Genomic DNA, 27,678 nt, shown 5'->3' on the forward strand with positions numbered 1-27,678 from the left:
TGCTGAGCCCAACATTTAAGACCTCACAGACCACTACGCCATCACGGCCACTCCACAATCACACCTTCATGAGCTTGCCCCAACCTCTCCTCACTGTGAACTTTTGCTCATACTGTTCCTTCTACCTGGAATGCCATCCTGCTCTGACAGCCAGAAAAAAAGCCCCTTCCTATGGGAAGATTTTGTGTAGCAACTTCCTACCTGGCCCAGTCAGGCCAATCACTGCTCCATACCAGAATGGGGAGGACGTGGGAGGCCCAGGCCTGAGGGGTGAGGAGGAGCTTGCCAGCCGCAGGCCAGGGACAAGAGATGGCCCACCAGACACAACAGCATGTGCAAAGGTCCAGCGTCAGGAGAGGGCTAGCACAGGGAAGGGACAGTAGCTCATCAGTGTACCTGGAGTGGAGTGTGAAGTTGGGAGTGGAGGGGAATTCAAACTAAATCAGAACCAACCCCAAAATCAGGCTTCAGGGGACACAGGTCTAGGCTGGGCAGCAGCTTCCTGCCAGGCCCCGGCCACCTGTCTGCAAGGGGGTTCCAGGCCAACCTTCTAAGGGGTAGAGAAGACAGTGCTGTGGACCTCACCAGGACAACGTGATTTCAGGATGGATGAACCACAGTTGGTGACTGGCCATGTAACAATTCCCAGCCTCAGGCCTGGCTCCCTTCTGACTTCCACAATGCTGAAAGCCCAGGCACTGCTCCTGTAGGGTACTTTTCTCTAGAAGCCTTCTCATCCAGCCCTCCTTAGTCACCCCTCAGTCACCCATGACTTTCTGTCTGGGGTTCCTCTCTCATTTGTGTACAATGGGAACTAAGAGTTGTCTGGTGTCTACTGTAGAACAAACTCACTCACAATGACCCCCACATTCCAGATGGGAAAACGAAGGTGAAGACATGTAACCAAGGACACCAGCTGGGAAGGGCTGAAGCCGGGACAAGCCCTGGACAGCCTTTCCCCTCAGCCCATGCTCCTCTGGGGACAGCTCCAGTGGACCGCCCCTCCCCAACACAACGCCTTTCTATCCCTGACCATCCCTCCAAGCCCACTTTCTCAGTCCCAGCAGCATGCCCCTTTACTGCTCCTTTTCCAGCCAGACCCCAGAACCCTACTGTGGCCTCAAGACCTTGGGTCAGCCCCACCCCAACCTGCAGCAGGACGAGGGCATCATCAAAGAGCAGCACACGCTCAGCCCGCAACGGTGCGACCGTCACGGGTACGTCCTGGCTGTCCTGAAGGAGTCTGTGAGCAGGGGTGCAGAGCACATCCTGGTGGGGCAAAGAGGACAGTACAAGGCTTAGGCACCTCTGTCCTGCAAGCTGCCTGCCACTCTGCCACCTCCCACTGTACCCCAGACACCTCCCAGAGGCCCCCTCCAGTAGACCTGGAGTGGACCCTGGGTCAGTGATAGGCAGAAATGCACTGATTATACATTCCTGGCTCTCTTGAAGCTTCAGTGTCCCCTCCCACACCTCTGTGCCACGGCCCCAGCCATGCCCCTATCAGTCCTCTCCCAGTACTCGGCCACCCCTGCCTCCCTTCCACAATTCTCGTTCCTCTACCTAGTCTCCTAATTCTCCACACCAGGTCCAAACCTCAGGGCACAGGGGACTCTCCTCCCTGCAGGGGCAGTCCATGCCATGGTGGGCAGTGACGCAAGGGTGTGATCGGTGATATCCCCAGGGGAGAGGACTGGTTCTGCTGATTGCCTCTTCCCTAGGCCAGGTCAGGGCCTGGCCCAGGACGTGCTCAGCAGACAGATAAGAATGGCTGGACAGAGGGACCTTACAGCCACCTGCTTCAGCCATCACTCCCCCTTCCATATAGGGAAACTGAGGCCCGGAGAATACAGCAAGCAGCTCAAGCCCCCCAACATCTCCATGCCCAACGTGGAACCCCCTCCCTAACTGCCCCTCAGGCCCCCAACTCACCCTCAGCCGGCCTCTCAGGGTGTGCCAGAGAGCCTGTGTGGCCACAGCCTGGTCCAACTCCTGCTTCATGAAGGACTGCAGGTTCCCAAAGAGGGTGACTGCATTCACCACCAGCTCCCGGGTTGGGTGATGCTGAAGGGGGACAGGGCAGCCAGTGAGAGGAGAGCTTACTGGAATCTTCCCTAGCCCAGTCCTGGTCCCGGCTGGTGGGGAGGCCTGAATCTAGGCCAGACTTTGCCCTTTTCTCCCTGACAGCTCCTCTTCCGCTGGTGGGGCAGGGGGTGGAATATGAAGGTGCTTCCCCAGCTTGGCCCTGGGCCCACGTGTCCTCATTCCCAGGACGTGATTCTACCCCTGCTGTCTGGGTCTCTGCTGGCTCTACCAGGGCAGGGCCACGTGCCTCAGACACCGCAGGGAAGGGCAGTGCTTTCACCCACTAAGATTCCCTAGGACAGAACCATGTCTTCGGACCCCCTCCTCAGGGCTGGGCCACATCCCCCATGTCCCCTGAAAACCACAGGCCAGGCCTGTGACTTCCTCAACCCTCTCCCACCTGCCGGCATGGCTGAGTCCTTCTTGTACTAGGGTTCCTGAGTATAGGCTGAGCCCCCTGAGTCTGGGCCCTATCCCTCCCTTCCCTCGGCTTCCCCACATGCTGCTGCCCCTGGTACCCACCTCCCCAATGGTGTCCCCGAGGCTCAGCAGGAGGAGCACGTACTGTTGCACGTGATGGGCGAGTGGCTGGTGGAGGGCCTGGCCCAGCAATGCGCCCACTGAGCCCTCTGAGCTCACACCTGAAAGCAGCTGCCGCAGCGCCTTCCGCTGGCCCCGCCAGTACTCGCTGCGTGTAGAGAGGGCCACACACCACCTTCACCCCTTCCTCCATTCCTGCACCCACACCGCCACCTCCCTGCCCCAGCTAATCCCCCCAGATCCCAGGGCCAGCCCCAGGCCCAAAACCTCTACCCTATCAGATCAACACAGTACCTGAGTTGCCCTCACAGGTTTAAGAGCAATATCTCAGAGTATGAAGGGATTGCTGATCACAACCATCCACCCTGAAGGGATTCCCCTCCTTCCCCGCCCCAAGGCCAGCCCAGCTAGAGCGGGTCTGGATTCTGTTCCTGGCCTCACTGGGCCTTCCCTGTTTCTCTTCCAGTGTGGATCAGTGCAGATTTGTAGAGCCAGGAGTCCTCCAGGATGAGTTGTGGGCTGTGACACCTGCTGCTCTGGGGAGGGGGCTTCCCCGACCCCACCCTCACTCAGGCAGTCCCACCCTGTCAGGGGCCAGTGCACCAGCCCTGTGCTCACCTTCTCCTCTTTGCTGCCTTCTGGAAGGCCTGCACCACCATGCAGCTTGTGTAGGACTCAATGTACCTGCAGGCAGCACAGGGGACACCCTGCAAACCCAGTCCTCAGCCCCAGACCTAAGCCCCTGGTCCCTGGGATCCCCAGATCCCACCCACTAGTCAGCTGCAGCCCTGAGGGCCCACACAGTGGCCTGGCTCTGGGCACTGGAGACCTCAACTCCTGGGCCAACAAGACAATTCTAACATACAGTCCGTCTTCCCTGAGAGGCCCCAAGCCTCAGGTCTGGAGTGTCTGAGCCTGCCGTCAGGCGAATACCCAAGCCCAGGTGAGGCTGAACCCAGGTGAGCACCAACCATGGACTGAGCCCAAACCTTTGCTTGAACCCTGACCCATGTGAGCCCCAACCCCAGGTGAACCTTAATGCCAGGTGTCACTCTGACACCAGGGATGAGCCCCAGCCCCACCTCCAGTGGTCTTACTCTATGTGGGCCTGCAGTACACGGTCAGCACCTCGCAGCAGCAGCAGGGACTCCAGACCGGTGGAGTCCGGGTAACGCAGCCTCTCCTGCAGTGAGTGCAGGCTTTCCTCCGTCACCTCCCAGAGTTGCTGGGAGCTCTTGTGCAGCTGTTGCAAGAGCCGCAGGCACTCTCTGCCCCAGGGATCCGAGGGCTCTGGGGCTGGGGAAGGAGTACAGTCACACTGTGAGTAGAGGACGTGGGCTCCATCTCCCAGGGAACATGCACAGGCCCCAGGTGTTCACATGAGAGCCACCAGCACCGGCCAGCGCTGGAGCTGCAGCAGGGTCTGCATCCCTGGGATCCGCAGGACAGAATTGGTGAACCCTAGAGCTGAGCAGGGGAAGGGCAGGCTGGAGCAGTGGGCAGTATCCTCGAGGAGGAAACAGGAGACACACCCACTCCTCACTAAACAGGGACAACCCTGACAGCCTCAGGGAACTAAGTACATACACGAATTACCCCCTGGCTCTGGGCCTCCTCATCCTGGACTCCTCAGATCCAGAATGTGAAGTCCACAGGGTCACACAGTCCTCTGCCATTTCACAGATGCACAGAGGCACCTGTCCAAGGCCTCACAGGTGAGAATTAAACTGGAAGTAAAACCTAGGCATCCTGTTCCAGTCAGTCTTGTTCCCCTCCCGGCACCATCAGGTGCCCTAGGTGGGAGCAAGATGAAAATTCAAGCAAAGGGCAGTTTCCAGTTTTTTACCCTGGGAAAGGAGGAATTCCATCTCTTTGCACAGCCTGGTCTGGGCTACAGGTAGGTTCATGGCCTGGCCCCTCAGCATTCCTTTAAAAAAGGAGCAGTCAGACTTGGCGCAGTGGCTCATGCCTATATTCCCAGCAATTTGAGAGGCTGAGGCGGGCAGATCATTTGAGGTCAAGACTTTGAGACCAGCCTGGCCAACATGGTAAAACCCCTGTCTCTACTAAAAATATGAAAATTAGTCAGGCGTGGTGGCAGGCACCTGTAATCCCAGCTACTCAGAAGGCTGAGGCACAAGAATCGCTTGAACCTGGGAGGCAGAGGTTGCAGTGAGCCAAGATCGCACCACCTGCATCAGAAGATGCTGATACCAGCTGTCACCACTCCTACTTGAGGTTGAGAAAGCTGTGGCTCCGCGAGTCCAACAAGGTAGGTCTCCTGTCCCTGGGATCATTCCTCGGTGCCCTTCCCTCCCCACTAGAAAGCCTAGACTCACCGGCTGGGAGCAGGGGCTGGAGGACAAGGCTGTTGACACGGGCGAGGGTGGCTGAGAAGACCTCCTCCAGCCGCAGCAGAGCTGCCTCCTCAGGGTTGCACATGGCCAGGTGCCGGACTCAGGGCCTCCTAGCTAGGGCACAGGTTACAGCTAGATAGCACAGACAGGAGCAAGGCCAGTGCCCATCCTCTCAGGCAGGGTGCCCAGAAGCAAGGTCCATGACCACCCACATCAGAACTGAGCAGTGAGCCCAGATCGCCTCAAAGGGGAGTTCCTGGACTGGCCACTGACCTCTGCCCTGCTCCGTGCCTAGGCCCAGCTGAGGGGTCCTTGAAGGAGAGAGAGAGCTCAGAGCTGCCAAGGGAAGCAACCCTTTCTTCCCCAGAGGGTAGATGTTCTTTAAGCCCAGTTTGGCCTGCTCATTCCTCTGCTCAAATACCCACCATGGATCCCAAGTGCCCAGGATAGTATTAGTGGTGCCCTGGTCTTAGCCTCCTTTCCATCAAGTCTCCCTTCAGGGATTCTGCAGTCTCTATAAACAGGGTCATGCTGTCAGAGGATCCCAGCCTTGTCCTCTAGCCCATGGTTCGGGACTCCCTGTCACCCAACCGGGCTGTGTAAGCAAGGAGAGTTTTGGAGGTATGGGGGAGTCTGGAGGCCTCCTGCTAGAGCCACGAACGATGGGCAAGAAATGAAAAGGAAGACAGGACCCAGCAGGCAAGTGGAGGAACCCTGAGAGTAAAGGCTCATGGGTGTGAGGGCCCAGCCTCTGAGGGCAGCCCACCAAGCAGCACCCCAAAGGACCACAGCTTCACTGTGCCTCAGTCAGCCATGGACAGCCATGGAGGACTTTAGAGCAAGGTAATGATGGGATCCAAAGTCACATTTGGGGAAATAAATGTATGACAGTTGTAGAGGAGATAGTGCCAGGCAGTGAGAGAGAGTTCAATGTGGATGGGACCCTGGACCCTCCATGGTCCCCTAACCAGACAGAGGGATCACTGATCACAACCATCCACCCTGAAGGGGTGCCTGCTGGATGGGTGGGGGACCTTGGGGTGGGCAGGTGGGCTTGAGCCTTGAGATTTCCTGCCCTGGAGTGAGGGACCTTCCAATCAGGCAGGAATCACCTGGGAATGCGGTGTCCTGCCTAAAGGGAGGGGTGAAGAGAGGCCTGGGCTCAAACCTACCCCCACAGCCAGGCTACAGCCTCTACTCCAACAAAGCCCTCCCCTACCAGACCCTGGTACCCTCACTTGGCAATGTTCATCTGCCCAAATGACCTGATCAGGTATCTGGGGCGGAGAGTTAGAGGGTCTTTTAGCCCAAGACCCGCAGACTGTCTCTCTCCTTGTCTCTGACACGCTGAGGCTTTGGAGTTAGCCAACCTGTGTGGGGCAGGGGACAAAATCAGGGCAGCCAATGATGGGCAGGTGACACAGGCAGACCCAAAAGGGTGAGTGGGAAGGGGTCTCAGCCCTCCCCTCTCCACCCCGCCCTGAGAGTGCCATGGGGGCATCCCAGGCCCCTGGCAGAGCCTACAACTCCCAGGGAATTGGCTCTGGAATGGAGTGGGGCGGGTCCCTCAGAGCTCTGGCCAAAGGCCCGGGCCAGGCATTCCTGCCCCACCTTTCCTGCTACTGCTGCTTCGAGAGGGTGAGGCTGCAGAGAGAGAGGCAGGAAGGGGAAGCCACCAGACACCCAGCTGCAGCTTCTGTGCTGCAGCTTCTTCTCCCTCTGTGGGCCCCTGAGGCAGACCCAGGCCCCCAGGACACAGGGGGCTCCAGGTCAGCTCAGGCAGACAAGGAAAGCCCAGCCAAGGGAATAGGGGTGCAGCCAGGCCCACCTCTCACCCGTATCTCCCGAAACTGCTGGAATGGAAAGGGGCTTTGGGGGTGACCTTTTCACTCTCAGCTGGCAGTCAGCTGGGGTCTAAGCTAAGAGGTGAGGATATCCAAGGCTGGTTGGGGAGGTAGAAGAAAGGGTGAGGCTAGGATGGGAGATGCAGACTAGGAACCAGATCAGTGCAAGTTGAAAAGATACTGCAGTAAATAACTCGCTGCTAGGAAGACTTGAACACCAACATCCCTACACTCTCCGGGGGGCCAGCACCAAGACCCCAGCCGACACCATACCTTGGCAAGGAGCTCTCTGACCCTAGAGATAGCCTCTCCTCCTCAGGCTTCCTGTCCCTCGTCCCCACTGCCCAGTCTCAGCTGCTCCCCCAGGAGCAGCCCTCACCTGGCTGCTCAGCCCTGGACATGCTTCAACTTATCCACAGCCTTACTCCTCTCTGTACCTCAGCCACCCCTCTACGAAATGGGGGTTCAACCAGATCACAGCATTTTTTTCTTTTTATTTGTTTGTATTTCTTTCTACTCTTTTTTTTTTTTTTTTTTAGAGATGGGATCTCACTATGTTGACGAGGCTGGTCTCGAACTCCTAGCCTCAAGTGATCAACCCATCTTGGCCTCCCAAAGTGCTGGGATTACAGGCGTGAGCCACTGCGCCCAGCCAAAGCAGATCAGAGCTTTTCAAACTACTTAAGTCTCCCCTCAAAAGGACAAACAGGTGGAAGGGGGCTTCTCTGGGTGTGGGGATCTGGTCCTTAGACTCCCCACCCCACAAAGCAGCCTATGACCCCGGGGGTGAGTCCTCCAGACTCAAGTTGGCAACTGTTAATCTGGGAGTCTTCCACATCTGTGGCCCCAAAGGGATCTATAACCCTGGGAAACTGAGTCACACCACCCGGAGGAACGGGCAGAAGTTAAGCATGGCTGGTGAGGCAGTGGGTTGGGGGAAGGCTGCAGTGGAAGCTGGGATTCTGGTTAGGTGACCCTAAGGGGCCCAGCTCCCAGGCTAGGGAGTCTGGGGCTTCATCCTGGAAGTGATGAGGAGAGTGTAAGTGCAGGGGTGAGGCAACGTGAATGTGCATGAGTGTGCACGTTTGCGGGGCAGGAGGAGGAGGTGCTGAACCTTAATATGAGGAGGATCCTGCAGGAGTACCCCCCTCCCCAACCCCTGTCCCATCCCTAACCTTCCCCCTTCCAGTCAAGGGCATAGCTTCCTCACCCTCTCCCTCCCTCCAGTTCAAAGGTTCCTTAGTGACAGGCTGTGCCTAATGTACAGATGGGGAAACTGAGGCCCAGGAACAATGGGAGGGTCCAGAGACCCTTGTGTAGAACTTGTGCAGGGCTCAGACCCAGACTTCTGGCTCCAGCCCACCAGGTTCACCTAGCTAGATGGCTCAGAGAGGGTGGGCAACTCACCTGAGGCACAGAGCAAGATCCTGGCGGGCCCTGCCTCACAGCTGTCCTCAGGCAGCCCAGATGCTCACCACGGGGTGGGGTGGGGTGGGGCAGGGTGAGGACAGAACTGGCCAGTCACGGCGTGCCCAGGTGAGTCAGCGGCTGCCCCTGTGGCGCTCTAACCAGTAGCCAGACCTGGTCTCTCCTCTGCATTCCTGGCCTCTGTCCATGCTAGGTCCCTCCCGGGCAGGGTCACTGGGGCCTTCCCTGTGCTCTCCCAGGCCTGGCTCCTTAGGCCCCTGACACACCTTGTCGTGACACTCACTCACTCTGGTATTTCCTGGTCTGAACAGGCAGGGAAGTTCTGCCTGCTGTGGAGGCTTTTTCATGGGCTGCCGTGGCAGCCCCTTCGTTATCTGGTGCCCAGTGGGGGAGAGTAGAGAGACGCACTGCCCCAGGGAGGGGGCGCTGAACTGTCACACCTGATCCCTCAGTCTCATGCTCGCCTCTCCCCGCTGCACCCTTCCTTGGCCCCACCATGGCTACAAGCCTCTTGTCCTAGACAAGCACCCCTCCCTGCTGTCGCATATGTCCCAGCTTCCCTTCCTCTCCCTGCCCAGGCACACACTCAGTCGCTGGAGTTTCCCAGACCCGAGCTCCTATTCCGGCCGCCAGGCATTTGCCATGCCGCTCCCATGCGAAAAGGCCACCTCCTGGAATCCCGGGTCGGGCCCTTCCGCCCTAACCAGCCGGCGTCACCTCCTCCTGGCAGTCTCTCCTGCTGGCTGGGGCCCCGTGGCCCTGCCACCACGGCTCAGGTCAGGCCCGGGGCGCTGCCCCGAACCCAAGCGGGCTAGCAGCCAGGCAGGGAGGACGACGCTGTGGGCGGGGGATCTTACGAGGGACTCGGACGGCCGGGGGATGACTGCCGCCGGGACCAAGGAGCTGGGCGGGGACCGCAGCAGCCGAGAAGGTGGGAGCCCCCACCTGGACGGGCTAAGCTTGGAGCGCAGACACCCGTCCGCAGACGCGCGCCCTTCGTCGCGCCCTTACCTGAGCGCTGTGGTTGCCCCGCGCCGGGACTGCCTGCGCGGCTCCTCGCTCGCACCCCCACCCTGCCCCCTGCCAGCCCCGCCCCCTTCGCCCAGCCCCGCCCCGCCCCGCCTCGCCCCGCCTCCGGGTGTTGCTCTGGAGTTGCGGGGGCCACGGGCGGGCCACGGAGGAGGTGGCGCGCGGTATTGATCCGTCCCGCCGCCCCAAGCCTCTCCTGAGGCCTCCCTCTGGCGTCCCCCGGGATCCGGAGGCCCCTCGGACCCGGCGCGGGGAGGAAAATTGGGAGTCTTGACCCCTCCGCCCCCTACGCACCCACGCGCACACTCAGGCTCGCCTCTCGCGCCCCGCTTCCCCTGTAAGGCTCCGAGGCCGCCGTGCCACCACCTCGCCCTGCCAGTCAGTCGCTCTGCGTGCCTGTGGTGCAGCCCCGTGACCTCCCGGGTCTGCCCTGAGTCACAGAAGCCAGCACACGCGGAGCGCTGTGTGGGTTCGTGGAACTTGGAGCCGGTAGAGGGGTATACTGAGGCGCCCTGCGGCCCCCTGGGCTGGGTGTCCACGGCCGGCCGCCCCTCCTGTGCGACCTTGGGGAAGTCCCCTTTCCTCCCCACTCCTGAGTCTCAACAGGCCTAGTAGAGCATGAAGCCGGCCGCGTGTGCTTTGTGCGAAGGCCTGAGACCTTGGAAAGGGTGGCTGAAGACTTATCTGGGACAGACCCCCCGGGAGTGGGAGGGAACTTAGTTCAAACCTGTAACAAAGAAGCCCCCCGTCAGTAGCCTGATTCCCCCTCTGGCCACCAGGTTAGTCACCCATTGCTCTCAGTGGCATTCAGGTTCCAGTGACGGGGAGGCTCAGGGTCCAAGGCGGCCGTGGAAGAGCAGAAAGAGTGGCCCACCAGCCCCCTACTCAGCCCCCTACTGAGGAGGTGGGAGGCATCCCCCAACCTGCCAGGCTGAAGAGACCCCCAGTGGAGGTAAGTAGGGGCCTGGGGCTTGCCAAGCTCATCCCCTGGCTCCCTTGGGTTGTTGCGAGGTGGGAGTTTACTGTCTGCCAAGCTGCACATCACCCCTTGGAGGGTTTCCAGCCTGGGACCCTTGTCTGAGTGACTGCAGGCCCCAGTGACCTCACCCTCTTGCCCCACATTGCTCTCCTCCTGGGTCCCAATCCTGCAGAGCCGCCCCTTCCTGCTTCTCCATCCCTCCCCACATTGCCAAGGCCCGCCCTAGCTCTGGCCTCCCCTTTTCCAGCCTTGTTTTCTTGCCCCCCTTCTGCACCCCCTGCTGCCTGAGGGGCTCCACTCCCAAAGGCCTTGCTCCTCTGGTCCCTGCCTGCTAGAGGTGTTGCTGTGTTGGTGGGTGGGGGCTGCCTCAAGGAGGCTTCTGGTGAGGTGTCCCTCTGGCCCTCTGGGAAAGCCTCCCCTCCCCATGCCCTCCACCCCCAGGCTCCGTACCTTGGCCCCCACTCCCCTTCACAGCCCTGTTGGCCTGCGGGACTGTCTGCTGGGGCACTTGGCTCCCTGAGTCTACAGCACAGCCTGGCAGAGCCACCGCCCCAGCAGGTGGAATGAACTGAGGCTTCAGGTTCTAAACAGGCCTCCAAGGTCTTCCCTGTGGGGATCCTTTGTGCCTGTGGGGCAGTGGGAGGTAGCGGTACATTCTGGAAGAGCTGGTATGGGGCCTTGTGCTGCTTTCCTCTTGCTGTGTGATCACAGGCAGTGTGTGGCCTCTCTGTAACTTAGTGCCCCTGCTGGTGAAATATCTTACCTGCGCCTCCTTCTCGGGGTTCTGTGGGACTCTGAGAGGAGGGGTATGGTGGGTTCAAGGGGCTCCTTCAGGGACGAGCACGGTTTAGAGGATCTATGGGTCCCCTAGAGCATGGGTGTGGGCCACCAGGCATCCCTGGGGCTTAGGAGGGAGGCAAGGGCTGGAGAGTGGCCATGGCCTCAGGAGGAGCATATGGCCTCACCACTTGTGACGAACAGGGACAGGTGGGGCAAGGCCCCGAGTAGGACAGATCTGATCTTATGCTAGGTGTCTCTGGGCCTCACTTTCATCATCTGCACGTGCAGCTGAGGGAAGGCAGTGCTGCCTGGGCTCGAGCAGGAAGGGAAGGGCTCCCACGGCTTCCTCCCTAGAGCCCAGACTTCCTGTTCAGCCACATCTAGGGGAATGGAAAGGCTGACTGAGCTCTGGGCAGCAGACCAGTCCTTCCCCCATTCCCTGGGTGACCTCATGGGCATTGCAAACCCAGTTTTCCTATCTGCTAAATGGGGCAAGACCTGCCCAGCCTCTCTTCCAGCTCATTCTTGGCTTGGGGCCAGGTAAGGCCTCTGGTAGTGCCCAAAGGACAGCCTCTGCTGAGTCCACCTGCCTTCAGTCCCCTGCAGCACAGCCAAGGGCCCCTGGCCAATCCCACCACAGATGTGTATACCCACCCACACCACTCCCACACCCGCTGCACACAGATACAATTCCGCAGTCAGGGAACGGGTGGGTCCCTGTGCCACATGGACCCATCTACCATTGAACCCACTGGTAAGGACTCCAAGTTGCACAACTCTAGTGGCAGCCCTGGGTATGCGTGTGCAGATCATGTGCCCATCCACAGGGACACAGACCTGCACACTACTCCAGGGAACACACACGTATGTGAATGGCACCTGTGATTCTGGAGCCATTGAGACTCATACCCAGCCACACACAAAGCTGCATGCAGAATGCACACGCACTCCCATGTGCACCAGTGCCTTAGTACACAAAGCACATGCTCAAGCACACGCAGGTCTGACACAGGCCTGGCCCAGCCCCACAGCTATTCTGAGCTGAGCCTGGGGCTGATGAGGTCAGGGACAGCCAACTCCCAGCAGGCCCCAGTTGCTGTGGCACAGGCCTAGGCTGCTCAGCTCCCACCCCCACCCTAGGCTGAGTCCCTGGATCCTAGCCTAGCTTTGTGACTGGGGGTCCTCATTTCCTACCCCCAACTTCCCCAGAGCTAAACTTTAAGCCCTGGGATTTCAGGCTCCAGGAGAGAACATTCCACAGGGTCCTCTGGCCACTACCCCCTGCCTTGCTCACAGCTTCCAATTCAGAGGCCCTGGAGGCTGGACTGGGTCCCTACAGGAAACTCACAGGAGCTAAAAATAGTACAGGAGGGAGAAGCAGGGATCTGCAGACCAGCATTCACAGCACCATGTATGGAGGGGACACTGTCTTCCAGGGAGCAAGGGTGGGGGACTTGGAGTCCAGAGCTCCCCAACCCCAGATATGATAGGCCCAACTGATTTTGGGGTGCAGGGGGATGTGGAGGCCTCCTAAGAAGCAGAAACAGTACTGGACACTGAGCAGTGCTCTGGGTTGGAGGCAAAGGCTGAGGTGGAGGCCATAGTTCCTGTGTGACCTTAGGCAGGGCATAACCCCTCTATGAGCTTAAATTCCTCACTGAAAAGCCCTCAGAGATGTAAAGTCCCTCAAAGATGGGGGAAAAAAAAAACCCATGTGGTGTTAGGTATTGATTTTCATCCTCGGCTCCTGGCTCATAGCTCCCATTGCCCTTGTTACGGTCTTTGGCTATAATGTGTTGGGCCTCAGGGCAGGCCCCAGGAAACGGAATCTCTCTGCCTTCTCCTGCCCTGCTTTCACCTGCCCCAAGCGAGGACCCTAATTTTCCCACACCTTTCTGATTGCGAATCTTAAGACCCTCCCCAGAGAGGGTCCTGCCCTATACTCTGGGAGGAAGGAATGCAGATGTCGTGAAGCCTCCATAAACCCCAAGAGGACAGGGTTCAGAGGGCTTCCGAATAGCTGAACGTGTGGAGGCTGGGTGGCATGCCAGGAGGGCATGAAAGCTCCATACCCCTTCCTCCATATCTCGCCCTATGCATCTCTTCAGCTGTATCCTTCATAATACCCTTTACAGTAAACCACTAAAAGTCAGTCAGTGCTTCCCTGAGTTCTGTGACCCACTCCAGCAAATTAAGCCCAAAGAGGAGGTTGTAGGAACCCCAACGTGAAGCCGGTTGGTCAGAAGTTCCAGAGGCCAGACTGGCGACTGGTGTCTTGGGGCTGGGTGGGCAGTCTTGGGAACTGAGGCCTCAATCTGTGGGATCTGACACTATCTCCGGGTAGATCATGTCAGAATCGAATTGGAAGGCACCCAGTTGGTGTCTGCTGCTTGGCATTTAGGGAAAAAACCCACACATTTGATCACAGAAGACTTCTGTGTGGATGATTGTTGTTGTGTTGGTGTACGAGCAGAGGAAAAGATATAGTTTGAGAGAGTTTTCAAAACTACTTTAACTTTCAGGATGTTCGCCTTAACGTGGTGTTTAATACTGGAGAATTGGAAGCAATGGACATGTCCAACAATAGGACAGAGATCCAACAAGGTTTTTTTGTTTCTTTTGTTTTGTTGTTTCTTTTTTTTGAGATGGAATCTTGCTTTCGCCCAGGCTGGAGTGCAGTGGCGCCATCTCAGCTCACTGCAACCACCTCCTCCTGGGTTCAAGCGATTCTCCTGCCTCAGCCTCCCGACTAGTTGGGACTACAGGCATGTGCTACCGGCTAATGTTTTGTATTTTTAGTAGAGATGGGGTTTCACTGTGTTAGCCAGGATGGTCTCGATCTCCTGACCTCATGATCCGCCCACCTGAGCCTCCCAAAGTGCTGGGATTACAGGTGTGAGCCACCGCACCTGGCCCTTGCTGAGTTTTTATACAGTGTAGTATCACACAGCCTTTAACAAGAATGATAATAATTATAATGACTAGCGTTTAATGAAGGCTTGTGATATGCTGGTGCATGATACTGAATTAAAAAAAAATAGAGATGGCGTCTTGCTATGTTGCCCAGGCTAGTCTCGAACTCCTGGGCTCAAATGATCCTCCTGCCTTGGTCTCCCAAAGGTGTGAGCCACTGCACCTGGCCCATGATCCTGAATTATATCTGTTTTACAGATGAGGGACTGAAGCTCAGAGGGGTTAAGTAGCCCACCTGAGGGTTCACAGCCGGCAGTATGCTCATGTCCCAGAAACCTTAGTGCAGTTTTAAGCTTTAACAACTTCAGAAGTTAGGACATATAAAGCTATGAATTTACCAAAAATTTTTTGGAAAGTTTGTTTAAATTCTCTTATGCTACTTTAGTTTTGTGAATTTTGAATGACCTAAGTTTCTTTTTCTTTTCTTTTTTTATTTTTTATTTTTTATTTTTTAGAGAGACAGGGGTCTCACTATATTGCTTAGGCTGGTCTCAAACTCCTGGTCTCAAGCATTCCTCCCACCTCAACTTCCCAGTGTTAGGATTACAGGCATGAGCCACCACAGTCAGCCGACTTAAATTTCTTTCAGTCAACTTTTACCATCTTCAGAGGGCATAAAAGGAAACTTAAACTTTCAAATGGTGTTTCTTTTTTTTTTTTTTTTTTTTTTTTTTTTTGAGACAGAGTTTTGCTCTTGTTGCTGCCCAGGCTGGAGTGCAATGGCACGATCTCGGCTTACCGCAACCTCCGCCTCCCGAGTTCAAGCGATTCTCCTGCCTCAGCCTCACGAGTAGCTGGGGTTACAGGCATGTGCCACCTCACCCAGCTAATTTTGTATTTTTAGTAGAGATGAGGTTTCTCCATGTTGGTCAGGCTGGTCTCGACGCCTGACCTCAGGTGATCCGCCCACCTCGGCCTCCCAAGGTGCTGGGATTACAGGTGTGAGCCACCATGCCTGGCTAAATGGTGTTTCTCATACATTTGTAGCTTTATACTTCTGAGGTTATTAAAGCTTACAACTGCACTGAGACTTTCGGGACACCCTGCTGTTTAAGTTCAGTCAGTTTGATTTTGAAGCCCGTGTGATAGTATTTGGCTGTGGTGGGGTCAAGGAGGATCTAGAGTACTTGAGTTGGTTAAAAAAAGTTCTGGGTACAAAAGTATACTAGAAATAGTGTACTGTAAGATCTCAGCTGTGTTCAGGAGTCTGCAGAGAAGTGGAACCCACGCAGAGCAGTGGCCATCTCAGGGAACACCGGGGGACACACATGATTGTATTTTCTTTCAGATTTCTTCACTAGGCTTGCCCTACTTCTTGATGGATGGATGAACTTTACAGAAAACAGAAACAGCTCTCCTCTGGGCTGAGCTGTGATTGGGAGCCTGTAAGCAGCAGAGCGCTGCCTGTCCTGCTAAGGAGAGCCAGCACTCCCATATTCATTAATTCATATCATCCTCACATCAATCATGGGAGTCTCACCCTCCCCAAGCCATGGATAAGAAACAGAAACAGAGGAGTAATGCTTTGCTCAGTGCATTACTGACAGGCTCACTTAGTCCTCACCCTGTCCAGCCTCCCTGACCCCATGTCCCGAGGGTGACCTCCCTGACTGGTCAGTGTGGCTTTCCCTAGCCTGGCCTGTGACCAGCAGCATGAGGAAGTGGGGATTGGAGTGCTGCAACAAGTGATTTGGATTTTAGCAGAGTTCCTGTTTGCCTGGCCAGGGCATGCCTGGGGAGGACTGGGTGGCCCAGCCCACTCAGTCCCCAGACTTTGCCTCCCACTGTTGAGCGTTTCCTCGATGGGTCTCCTGGGCTGCAGTCCTTCTCCAACAGCTCTCGTTTTCCTGCCTGGCTGTCATCTCCGGGCCCTGACACTGGCAGGTGACCGCAGGTGGCCCTCCGCTCCCTGCTGCAGCCTGCTGTGGTCCTTGCCCATTCATGGCATGTCCAGGCCAGAACCTCACAGGGCTCTGGAGCCACAGGGTCTCCCTGGTTCTCAGGGCAGGACTTGCTGGGCCATCCCCAGCCTGCGCAGGCCTTCACCAGTGCCCCTGGTGATAAGGGTTCCAGGGGCCCAACACCTGGGCTGCTTGTCCTAACACTCAGCAGCAGGAGATAAATAAGAATAGAAGGGAGGAAGAAAAGGAGGGAAGGGGAGTCTACCAACTCCAGGCCTCCCCACTCCTCTTCCTAAGTCTTCAGCCCCCACCCAGGTCTCTACATCTCCTCAGAACCTCCCTCTGTCCCTCAGTTGTCAAGGCTCAACATGGGGTCAGGGCCAGAGTGCAGTGTGGGTCAACTTCAGCATGAGGTCAGGGTCCTGGCTTAGACTGAAGTCAGAGTCAGTGTTCAGGCTGGGGCAGAGATTGAGGGCAGCCAGGGTCAGAAAATGGTCCTCCAGCCCTTCCAGGGACAGCCCACTTCTGTCCTGTGGGGCTGAAGATGCTGGCTTCTTCTGGAACCCTCCATAACACTGCCGGCTGGCAGCTCTGACCATACCATCCCCTGCTCTCCAGCTCTGGTGTCCAGGGTGACCAGAGCCGCCTCTGGGCAGGAAGCCAAGCCAGAAAGCCCAGGACATCCCTGAGCGCCTGTCACCATGGCAACCTGCCCGCTCTGCCCCCCCAAACTCAAATCCAGTATATTTTTCAAATCCAGCATGACAGAATGGGAAGGGCCTCCTAGATCAGCAGATTCCAGTCCCACCCCCTTGTCCCAGATGGAGAAACTGAGGCCCATTTGCAGAAGGGAGGGGGACCTGTTGATTAGGGACCTGGCCCCAGCCTGTCCTCCCTCCCGCCCACCCCCACCTCAGTGTCCCTGGGGATGCGGAAGGTGGGGGCAGGGAGGGGGAGCCTGCGGCCCGATCTCCTGGGAAGGAGGGGGCGGGCCCTCCACCGCAGCGATGGCGGGGGCGGGCGGCGCGGGAACCTGACACCGAGGATGAATAAATGATGCTCGCTGACTACCCGTGGCCAAAGCCCGTGGCCACCGAGCGCCGGCTGGCAGGGGCAGTGACCGGCGGCCGGCCCGTTCGTCCCTGGGCTCCGCAAGCGGTGCGGTGGCACGAAGATGGCGGGGTGGCCGGGCGCGGGTCCCCTCTGCGTGCTGGGCGGCGCCGCACTCGGGGTGTGCCTCGCGGGGGTTGCCGGGCAGCTGGTGGAGGTGAGGCCGCGGCGCGGAGGGACTGGGGAGGCTGTCACCCTCCAGGCAGGGGGCTGGGGGAGAGGGGACGCCTTTTTGATCCGGAGCTTGTTTGATCCCTTACTCTTGCCCTGAGAGATCCAGTCTCCTGGGCGATGCAGCCCTGCCCCAAGCCCTGCCAGGCTGTGAGAGAGACTCAGCCCCACTCTTAGGGTCCCTGGTCTGATGCAAGGGCACAGTACCCGATTTCTGGAACATTAGTCTGACGGGGGAGACTCACCTTGACCTTAGGGATTCCCAGCCTGACTGGGGACACAGCCCTGCCCAGACTGATGGGGGATACTGGGCCCCCATCCTCCAGCCTTTGGTCTCACTGGCAGGGAGGTGCACAGCCCTGGGTTTCCTGGACCTCTAGTCTGATGGAGCACATCCTGGACCTCTAGTCTGATGGAACAGACCCTGAATTTAGGGTCTTCTGGAGGCAACAGCCTCTATCTCCAGAGATGTTCCAGGGACCCCTGTCTAATGGAGGGGGAGACATAGCCTTAAGATGGAGATGAGGGCATTCCAAGTTGGAGGGTGGGGGCAGCAGGATGAGGAGACCCTTTACAGAGAAGCTATGTGGAGCACTAGGTCCAGAGGGGCAGGCAGGGCAGGACCTAGGGACTGGGAAGTCTGACTTGGTCCTGGTGATAACCGGGAGCTTTAGAAGGTTTCTGCTCAGGGACAAGTCATGATGAGTTCTGGTTTGGAAGGAGGGTAAATTGGGAGCAGGCACACAGTGGGAGAGGCGGGAGGAGCTGCTGAGATAGCACAGAAGCTGGGGGAGAGCCCTGGTGGAGAGCCTGGCTGGGGCCAGGAAGGGTGGGGCCATCTGTAGCCTCCCTAACCCCCTTGTACCCCACTCCTGCTGAGCCTGAAAGGGGAGCCAACGAGGGAGCTGGCAGACCAGACCTAGAGTTCTGGATTGTGAGGCCAGAGGGAGAAGGCCCAGGAGCCAGGGCCAGGGAGGAGCAGGGGATGGAGGCTGTGCAGGCAGGGGCGGACCAGAGGGAGCAGGAAAACAGAAATGCAAGAGGCAGTGAGAGGTGCCCAGGGAAGTCCTGAGGGGCGGGGGCTTAGGGACAGTGTGGGATAGAGAGGACAGAGCCATGGGGAAGTTGTTATGGGGGGACACAGCCCTGAACTGGAGGGTTTGATGGGGACATAGGGACAGAGCCCTGGACCCAGATGTAGCCTGTCCCTGCTGTTGCCCAGAGGGCATGACCACAAGGCTGGGCTAGAGTCAGGTGTCAGCTCCAGTGTCCCTGTAAGGGGAGCTATGCTGGCTTGAGCCCTGTGAGGCGTACTTGGGCCCCTCACAGGCTGCCTTGAGGCCTGGGTACAGAAACTGAGCTGGCCTAGGTGCAGACAGAAAGCTGGGGGTGGGGGTTAAGTCAGTTCTCAGCCAAGGACTCTTCTCCCTCACCCCCAGGAACTCATCTTTTCCCAGTTCTAGGGAAATTGCATTTGGAGGCCATCTGCCTGACATCTGCCTACAGTCTGAGCAAGGCCTTAGCTCTTCCCTCACGGAAGCACCAAAGACATGGGCAGGGCTGGGGGCCATGTCACCACCCACCCGAGCCCTGTGTGGGTCACCATCACCCTCCATCAGCCCATGAGGCTCTGAAGGAGGTGGGGGCCTCCATGCTCCAGAAATCAGACCCCAGCAGGGCCCAACATGAGGAGAAGACCAGCTGTCATCTGCTGCCGTCCACCCAAGACCCCTATCAGTAAGAGTAGGCCCAGCTCCACCCACATCAGGGCTGGGGCAAGAATGTGTAGGAAGTGAGCTGCCTTGGCTCAGAATCTGAGAACTTTGCCATGGCCCTCAGAGTCTTCCAGTCATACAACCAGCCGGGCCAACACATTGGGCCTTAGAATTAGGGCAGCTGCCACCATCAAGCCCCTAACCCTAATGGCACAGACATGTCCCTGACCACACCCACATGCATGCCAACCACACCCACATGCATGCCAACCACACATGTGCCCAACCTCACACATGTTCCCCAACTTTATGTACATGTCTGACCCCACACATATATCCAGGGGAAAGTACTGAGGAATGGTGTCTTCTTGTCAATAGCTCACCCTGGCAGGGAGAAAAGAGCCTGAGAATCAGGTACCAATCCCAGCCCACAGATCCTCTGGGTTACCTGGGACAGATTGCTGATCCTCTCTTGAGTTCTGCAACCCATGCTGAAGGGTGGCATTCACTAGATGAAGAAGCGCCTGGCTCATGACAGATGCCTAATCCATGTTTATGGACCTGGGGGAAGAAGGGCTGGATGGTCGAACTACAGGTTGCCTTTCTTCTCAGAGAACCAGAAGGGACTTCTCGTGTCTGTCCTTATTTGGTAATCAGTGCACAACATCTCGCTCATATGCCCCAGGGTTCTCTCTCCCTCAGAGGACAGACCCCTCTCCCTGTCCCTCAGCCACACTAAGTGACAGACATGGGGTCATATCCATCTCTGGTCAGGGACAGATCTTACTCAAATTCTACAGTGTGGGTCCATGTCCCTTCAGACCTAGGCAGGACTGTGTCCCCTAGACACCCAGGGTAGAGCTGTGTCCCCTAGACACCCAGGGCAGGACCGTGTCCCCTAGACACCCAGGGTGGACCATGTCCCTAGACACCCAGGGTGAAGCATATCCCCTAGACACCCAGGGCGGACCATGTCCCCTAGACACCCAGGGTGGACCATGTCCCCTAGACACCCAGGGCAGGACCATGTCCCTAGACACTCAGGGTGGACCATGTCCCCTAGAGACCCAGGGTGGACCATGTCGCCTAGACACCCAGGGCAGGACCATGTCCCCTAGACACCCAGGGCAGGACCATGTCCCTAGACACCCAGGGCGGACCATGTCCCCTAGACACCCAGGGTGGACCATGTCCCTAGACACCCAGGGTGAAGCATATCCCCTAGACACCCAGGGCGAAGCATATCCCCTAGACACCCAGGGCGGACCATGTCCCCTAGACACCCAGGGCGGACCATGTCCCTAGACACCCAGGGTGGACCATGTCCCCTAGACACCCAGGGAAGGACCATGTCCCTAGACACCCAGGGCAGGAACATGTCCCCTAGACACCCAAGGTGGACCATGTCCCTAGACACTCAGGGTGGACTATGTCCCCTAGAGACCCGGGGTGGACCATGTCGCCTAGACACCCAGGGCAGGACCATGTCCCCTAGACACCCAGGGCAGGACCATGTCCCCTAGACGCCCAGGGCAGGACCATGTCCCCTAGACGCCCAGGGTGGACCATGTCCCCTAGACACCCAGGGCAGGACCATGTCCCTAGACACCCAGGGTAGGAACATGTCCCCTAGACACCCAAGGTGGACCATGTCCCTAGACACTCAGGGTGGACTATGTCCCCTAGAGACCCAGGGTGGACCATGTCGCCTAGACACCCAGGGCAGGACCATGTCCCCTAGACACCCAGGGCAGGACCATGTCCCTAGACACCCAGGGCAGGACCATGTCCCCTAGACACCCAAGGTGGACCATGTCCCTAGACACTCAGGGTGGACTATGTCCCCTAGAGACCCAGGGTGGACCATGTCGCCTAGACACCCAGGGCAGGACCATGTCCCCTAGATGCCCAGGGCAGGACCATGTCCCTAGACACCCAGGGTGGACCATGTCCCCTAGACACCCAGGGCCAGGGTCATGTCCCTAGACACCCAGGGTGGACCACGTCCCCTAGACACCCAGGGCCAGGGTCATGTCCCTAGACAGCCAGGAGCAGGGTTGTCTCCCCTCAGACCTGGGCAGAACTATGTCCCCTAGACACCCAGGAGAAGGGCTGTGTCCTCTCAGACCTGGGGCTGGGCCATGTCCCTTAGATATCCAGGATGAGGCCATGTCCTCTCAGAACTGGGGCAGGACTGTGTCCTCTAGACCCTGGGGCAGTGTCCTATCCCCTCAGTCCCCCAGGGCAGGGTCATGTCCATCTGGAAAGTGGGAGTGTCTGGCTGTGCTCTATTCAGGCTTGCTACAGCCGCACTTCTGCCTTTTGGCCTCCAGGTGTCGCCACAGCACTGCAGACCTTTTATTTATCCAGTGCCTGTCCTGTGGACACTCTGGGAGAGTCTTCTGTTCAGAGTGACTCCTAGTAGGGTAGGCGACCAAAGGAGGCCACCTGGCAGGGGTCCAGGCCAGCTGGCAGAACTATGTGGCCCAGACTCCTAGCTCCACACCCCACCCTCACTGGGGAGATGTGAGAGCAAAGCCAGTTAGCCAGCACCCCCCAGGCCTCGCCTTGTCTCTGGCCTTGGTCCTGAGACCCCATCTGCCTGGGTGGAGCCCAGGACTGGAGTAGGAGGGTGTGTTCATAGGGGCCTTGAACCTGGCCAGGACAAGCCATCCACATTTGCTCCTCCAGGCCTTGGTTTCCCCAAGCATCAACCACCCTCCCACTTCAAGTACCTGGCTCTGCTCAGTTCTCTTGCTCTAAATCTGGAACTTTCCAAGGTCTAGGGTGTTGGTAGCGCATGCTTAAGAGAGTTGATTCTAGGAGATTCTGATATGCTTGGGCTGAGTGTTTGCTGAGACCTGGGCCCTTCTCAGCTGGTTCCAGCCAGCTGGCCTCTGCCTAACTCACTCCCCTCTCTCCTGACCCACAGCCCAGCACGGCCCCACCCAAGCCCAAGCCGCCTCCGCTGACCAAGGAGACAGTGGTGTTCTGGGACATGCGCCTGTGGCACGTGGTGGGCATCTTTTCGCTCTTCGTGTTGTCCATCAGTGAGTAGCTGTTCCCTTCCCTCTCCACCACACTGCAGTGGGAACACAGCACCCCCTGCCCCCCAGAGGGCTCAGAGCAGCAATTCCGGGCAGTGCAAGTAGGCCAGGCACCCGCAGGAGACCCGCGGTGGTTTCTGGCACCTCCTGATCCACACAAACTCCCCGTAGAGGGCTGACAGGCCGGTGGTGACCTGAAGTATTCTGCAGGACCCAGGGAGGTAGCCACATGGCAATTATGGTAATTACAGGGAACTCCACTGAACCAAGGACTGGGACGAGGACGTGTCATTTTTCCCTATGGCTGGCCTCCTGATGCTTTTCCTGCAGTTTGGCCAGCTTAAAGGCCCACACCCAGGGGCCCCAGCAAGGCCATCCTCCACTAGAGGCTCCCCAGACACCCAGCAGATGTGGCTCCCAGGCTTCGATCCCTGCCTTGTCAAATACCATTTTCCGGGAGTGACTCACACCCGCCTCAATTAAAAGCAGGAAACCCATTCCTCTCCTGGCCTCTGGGAGCTTCTTGATGCAAAGTCGCAGCAGAAATGGGCTTGGCCGGCTCCCCTTAGCCCTCCCCTCAGAATGGAGGTCTGGAGTTGGGGAAGGGGACAGGAAGGCACAGGAGACAGAGGCCAAGTGGGGAGGCTGCCATGGCACAAAGCAGTCTGACAGAGGTTCCCACGAGGCAAAAGCAGAGTGGGGGGGAATGTAGGAGGTAAAAGGAGAAGCAGCCCACTCCCCTGCAAAGGCGTCACAGAGGAGGGTCCTCTGAGCTGCAGACCGGTGGGAGGGTAGGTGGGGTTTTGCAGGAGGGAAGGCTGGAAAGGCATTCCGGGAGAGGGGATAGTGTGAGCAGAGGCTGGAGGAAATGCAGCCTCACGCAGGGTCTCAGATGAACCCAACTGGACATTTGCTGAGTGCACCCTGGGTGGGGAGGCAAAAGCTGCACTTCATCCCAGCCGGAGCTGTCCCGGGATGAGGTGCCCCAGAGAGCTGGGTGGCCCACAGAGAGCCCACCCAGATGTGAGGGGCTCCAAGGAAGACGTGACATCTGATTTGCACGTGCTTCTCCTGGCACCAGAAGTGCTGTCCCAAGAGAAAATATCTGCCCTGCAGAAAATCCCCGCCCCCCATCTGAGCAAGAGCCTGTGCTTTGTTCCCAGCCGAGGCTGAGAACCAGTCAGGCATCTTTGTGGAGGCCCCACAGACAGATAGGTGTGCCTGCAGCCTCAGCCAGGTGTCCAGAGAGGGAAACAGCCCGCTGCAGGGCTCGGGGGTCATCTGCCCTACAGGAGCCACAGGCGCAGCCTAGGATGCAGGTCTACGGAGCAGCAGAAAGAGCACTGTGGGCCTCAAGACACAACAAAGGTGCCTGGGGCCACATGAGAAAATTGCAGTGTCAGACCCCAAGCGGCACTTGGACATCAACCACACAGACCATCTCTAACCCCATTTCCTAGAAAGGGTAAAGGATAGTCCCAAGACACCTGAGCAGCAGGCAGCACTTGTTACCTTCCATTGCCGGATCTAGGCAGTGGGGGCAACACAGCTCCCTCTCCTGGGGGGAAACATTTTTCCTGCTTCCCAGTCTGCCTGGGCTGTTATTGGAGCATCACCCCCAAAGCCCTGCAGGAAAAGGGGCTGGGGCTAGAAGGGGTGCCCCTGGAGGTCTCCTCCAGCCCCAGGGACTTATATCCCAAGCCCCTGCCTGGGCCCTGGAACTTGACCCAAAGCTCTTTGCATCTCCCCTTCTTTGAAGAGAAGCAACCAGGCCAGGCTGTGCGGGGCAGGCCTGAAGTGAGGGGTGGTGTTTGAGCCCGGCTCTGGCTGCCGTCAGCGGCCCACTGAGCTCCTTAGGAAGCCCCAGCCTCCCGGGGCCTGGGACCAGCCTGCATGGAGCCTGAGTGGGCATAGTCCCAAGGAGGTTCCTGGTGGGGTGGCTAGAAGAGGTGGCCTAAGCCGGGAGGGTTAGGATTGGGTACCAACTTCGAGTCTCAGGCATGAACACAGGTTCTGGAGAAATCCAGGACCCAGCTTCTTGGATAAGGCCTGCTGTCTGCTCAGGTCCACCCCTGGACAGTCGGATCTATAGCTGGGGCCCTTGTGCAGCACCCTCCTCCAAGTGTATGCCTGGATGCTATTGGCTCCCCAATTCATTCACTCTAGTCCAGTCCTGTTCCCAACAGCAAAGGCTTTGAGATCATCCCATTCATTCATTCATTGATTTTTTTCTTTTATTCTGAGCCTGGGTGAGACCTAGTAGGACCACAATATTTGTCTGAAGGGGTTCTGACTTGGTTGCATAAAATGACCCCAGAAGGTACTCCAGTCCAGGCTACATAGATCTGATCCATCTTCCCCAAAATAGACCTGGTTAATCCTCCGTGGGCCCTTCTGCCCCCAGGAGTCTGCCAGGAAGTTATGTCTGGTCATCTGGTTTATAATAGGAACCAGCTCCATCCCCTCCCCTAGGGCTGGGGCCAAGGTGGTCAGGCTGTGGGGGCCTTAGAAAAATAAACTCAGTCCAGCCAGGTCCTGGCAGCCCTAACCTGCCCTACCCATCACTAGACAGGCCAGCTCCATGACCTGGCCTAACTGGCGTGGGTGCAGCTGCCCTCAGCCGGAAAACCACTCCTGAAATAACTCCGTCTGAGGTGAATGCCTCAAGGCAGGGTCTGTGCCCTCTCATGGGCTCCCGCCCTAGCCAGGGAGAGCCCAGGGATGTCCTCAGGGAGGCTGAGGAGGACATGCAGAGCCACGTCCTCTCACGACTGAGGCAACTTTGGCCTAGCTCTCAGTGGTGTGGGAAGGAGAAGCTAAGTTGCACACCCGGAGGCCTGGGTTGGAAGTGCTGGATGGCCCCCAGGAAGCTATGGCTTAAGTCATGGTGCAGACCTCTGCCTTACCCTCCAGTGACTCTCAGTCTAGTCAGAAAGACCCTCAGGACCAGGACTGGTGACATAATTTAGCCAGGGTCCCTTCCAAGCACGGGGGCCTGTGCAGCTGCATGAAGTCAGCCCTGCTTAGGAAAGTCACCTTGGTCATCATAGGGTCCACAGGGGTTTTGTCAAGATGCTGAGCCTCCTGCCAGGGTCTGGTGGGTGAGACACATGTGGGTGGATGGGGGCGGGCCTGAAGGAAGGCAGATGCCATCCCTTGGGTGTCTGAACCCCAGCCCCAGCCAAGCCTGCTCTGTCCTCCCTACAGTCATCACGCTGTGCTGTGTCTTCAACTGTCGTGTGCCACGGACCCGGAAGGAGATCGAAGCCCGGTACCTGCAGCGAAAGGCAGCCAAGATGTACACAGACAAGCTGGAGACTGTGCCACCCCTCAATGAGCTCACAGAAGTCCCAGGAGGTGAGTTGGCCCTGGCTTGAGCCCTGCTGCGCCAGCCAGTTCCTCAGTCCTGCTGCCTGGAGTCACCCTGTTCCTCTGCTCCAACCAAAGCAGGTTCAGGGAGGGGCCCCAGCCCTGCCCCTGGAGACCAGAGCACAGAAATTGGTTGGCATGAGGCAAATAGAACGATGAGCCTATTCTCCAGTAGGAAGAAGGAAGAAAAAGGCAGAGTGTAGGAGGTTCTGGGGCTCTTCACCTCGGGACAGTCAGACCCCAGGACCTTGTCTCACCACTATCACATGGTCTCTTCCCCCTGCCCCACAGAGGATAAGAAGAAGAAGAAGAAGAAGGACACTGTGGACACAGTGGCCATCAAAGTAGAGGAGGATGAGAAGAATGAGGCCAAGAAGAAGAAAGGAGAGAAATGAAGACATCCTGGACAGCTTGGGCTGGCAGGCCCTGGAGCTCAAGCCATGGCCGGGGTCCAGGCATGTTGGACTCTGAGCTCATTTGGGGACCACAGAGGCTGTGGTCAGAGAGGGAAGCTGAGGCCCATGGCCACATCCTCATGGCCCATCAGGGGCAGGAACCAGACAATCTCGTAGGTGTCCTGCCCCCCAGCCTAGGCTTGGCTCCTTTCACCCCATCCACATGGGTACTGTCTCGGCAGAGGTGGTCTGGTGCCACCGTCCCTCTGCAGATACACTGCTCTCCCCACCCAGACCTGCCTGTCTCCCACCCTTTCTGCCAGGGATGGCAGTGGCTGTGAAGGAGTAATGGGATATGGGGTTACTTCAGCCACCCTTTCTGGCACGAAATGGCTGAAGTGCATGGGTCAGGGTGTGAGGCCACACCCAGAGTAGCCATGAGGAGGCAGAGAGGGTCACTGGGGGACACTGTGGCAGCAGGAGGGACTCTGTCTGGCCAGGGAGGAGCCCCAGTGGTGAGGAGACTTCCCCAAGCCTGGCAGGGGATCCAGCTCAAGGGAGTAAGTAGAGGTGGCTTCAGAAATGGAACCCCCAGCCCAGCAGACATCAAGCTCAAGGCAATGGGCTACCCTCATTTCACACGTTGTGATGAAGCTGAGGCTGCTGCCAGGCCCGGCATGAGGCCCCGAGGCTCGAGCTCGGGGCTGGGGGCTGCAGGGCTGGGTCAGGGGTACACAGAGCTAAGGCCAATGGGCTAGAGGGTGCCGGAAAGAGAGCTGGAGTCTGGGCTCCTCTTGGGAATCAGAGTATATTTAAGAAGCCAAGGGGGACCTCGGGCTGTTCTGGTGGCCCCTTCTATGCCCAGCTGTGCTGGGAGGTCCCAGGGCCCTAGAAGATCACAGCAGGGCCTTCTGCCTGCTGACCATAAGAGTGCCAGCTTCTTTGCAGCTTCCTCTTCTACCATTTCCCACTACGGGCACCTAAAAGAAGCATCTCTGACCAGAAGACAAAGGCCCAAATAGCACCTGGGGGAGGGAAGATGCACAGAGGCACTTCCAGATGGCATCGAACAGACTAAGGCTCTGAAACCTAGGCCTGAACACTAAGGTCTCGAGACACCAGAGGTTTCTGAGCCAGGAGAGCCTGCTGGAAAAGCAGCCTGCAGAGATTTGTGAATAAAGCTGATTGCCTTCTCAGAGCCAGGCCTAGAAAATGGCCTCCTGAGATGACCCCTCGGATGCGCTATTCCTGGGGCATTTATGTGGTGGGTGATGCAGCAGTCAGTGACAGATGGCTCAGGCCAGGCTAAAGTCCCCTCCCTGACTCTTCTGCCAGCCTGAATTAGGATGAGATAGAGGGAGAAATGGGAGCCAAGAGGCTGAGGGGCAGCTGCAGTCACCTGGGCCCACCCCGGAGGCAGGCACAGGACTCGGGAGGGACGCTGCCAGCTCTCTGGGTGCTGAGTTCACAAGGCTGCATTCATGATTTTCAATAGACCTGTGATGGTCTGTGCCCAGTGCTGGGGACACAGAAGAGTCAAACCTGGCTCCTGACCTGGACCTGGATCATCACTGTACAGGGAGGAGAGTGATCCAGGCTGATGAGGAAAGCGCATGACATGGGGTCTTAGGAGCAGTGAGGGGCAGAGCCATGGCAAAAGGCCCCGCCATGGAAGCTGAGGACTCTGACACCAGATGGAGGCAGTTGACCGACCTCTGCCCTTGGGGTCCAACCCATGGGCTTCTCATACATAGGGGTGAAAAAGGCCATTCTATTTATGCAGAATTTTCCCATGTGGCCAGGCAGCAGAAGTCCAGAGGGGTAGGGGCCACTCAGGGTCACACAGAGCAGCAGTTGCTGAAGACTGGGGAAGTCCAGGCCTAGGCTCCAGCTGCCCTTCCCCTGACATGGGGCCACCACTAGCCTTTTATGGGCAGGCCTGGCTGCTGGTGGTT

The 27,678-nt window shown here is 57.8% G+C and overlaps 2 protein-coding genes across 15 annotated transcripts in view; one reads left to right on the plus strand and one right to left on the minus strand.

Moving 5' to 3' along the window:
• ALS2CL (ALS2 C-terminal like) overlaps window positions 1–9,338 on the minus strand; it is a 24,528-nt gene extending 15,190 nt beyond the window's left edge. For 3 of the 11 annotated variants that reach the window (XR_010155588.1, XR_010155584.1, XR_010155590.1), the window contains exons 1-7: window positions 9,266–9,328; window positions 4,965–5,096; window positions 3,723–3,921; window positions 3,244–3,309; window positions 2,608–2,773; window positions 1,933–2,064; window positions 1,150–1,269 (exon numbers count right to left, since the gene is read on the minus strand). Coding sequence is in view for 3 of the 11 variants with exons in the window: in XM_016940903.4 (XP_016796392.1) it covers window positions 1,150–1,269; window positions 1,933–2,064; window positions 2,608–2,773; window positions 3,244–3,309; window positions 3,723–3,921; window positions 4,965–5,067 (786 nt within the window). In the remaining 8 variants the exon portion in view is untranslated. Of the gene's footprint in view, window positions 1–1,149; window positions 1,270–1,932; window positions 2,065–2,607; window positions 2,774–3,243; window positions 3,310–3,722; window positions 3,922–4,964; window positions 5,097–8,233; window positions 8,933–9,265 lie in introns of those variants that run through there. The other 8 variants (XR_010155585.1, XM_016940903.4, XR_010155587.1 and 5 more) reach the window with 6 other exon arrangements.
• Window positions 8,876–26,959, plus strand: TMIE (transmembrane inner ear). Of its 4 annotated transcripts, XM_063806759.1 has the most exons (5): window positions 9,391–9,620; window positions 10,063–10,235; window positions 21,845–21,962; window positions 25,167–25,316; window positions 25,620–26,959. In XM_063806759.1, exons 3-5 carry the CDS (start codon window positions 21,911–21,913, stop codon window positions 25,721–25,723), a joined length of 306 nt encoding a protein of 101 aa, XP_063662829.1. In that variant the 5' UTR covers window positions 9,391–9,620; window positions 10,063–10,235; window positions 21,845–21,910; the 3' UTR covers window positions 25,724–26,959. The 4 variants fall into 4 exon arrangements, with proteins under 4 accessions (XP_054537703.1, XP_063662829.1, XP_054537704.1 ...); XM_054681728.2 differs by lacking the exons at window positions 9,391–9,620; window positions 10,063–10,235 and adding an exon at window positions 8,876–9,030; XM_054681729.2 differs by having other exon boundaries at window positions 9,395–10,235.
• Window positions 26,960–27,678: the final 719 nt, after the last annotated feature.

This window comes from Pan troglodytes, chromosome 2 (assembly GCF_028858775.2).
Source record: "Pan troglodytes isolate AG18354 chromosome 2, NHGRI_mPanTro3-v2.0_pri, whole genome shotgun sequence".
Lineage (NCBI taxonomy): Eukaryota > Metazoa > Chordata > Mammalia > Primates > Hominidae > Pan > Pan troglodytes.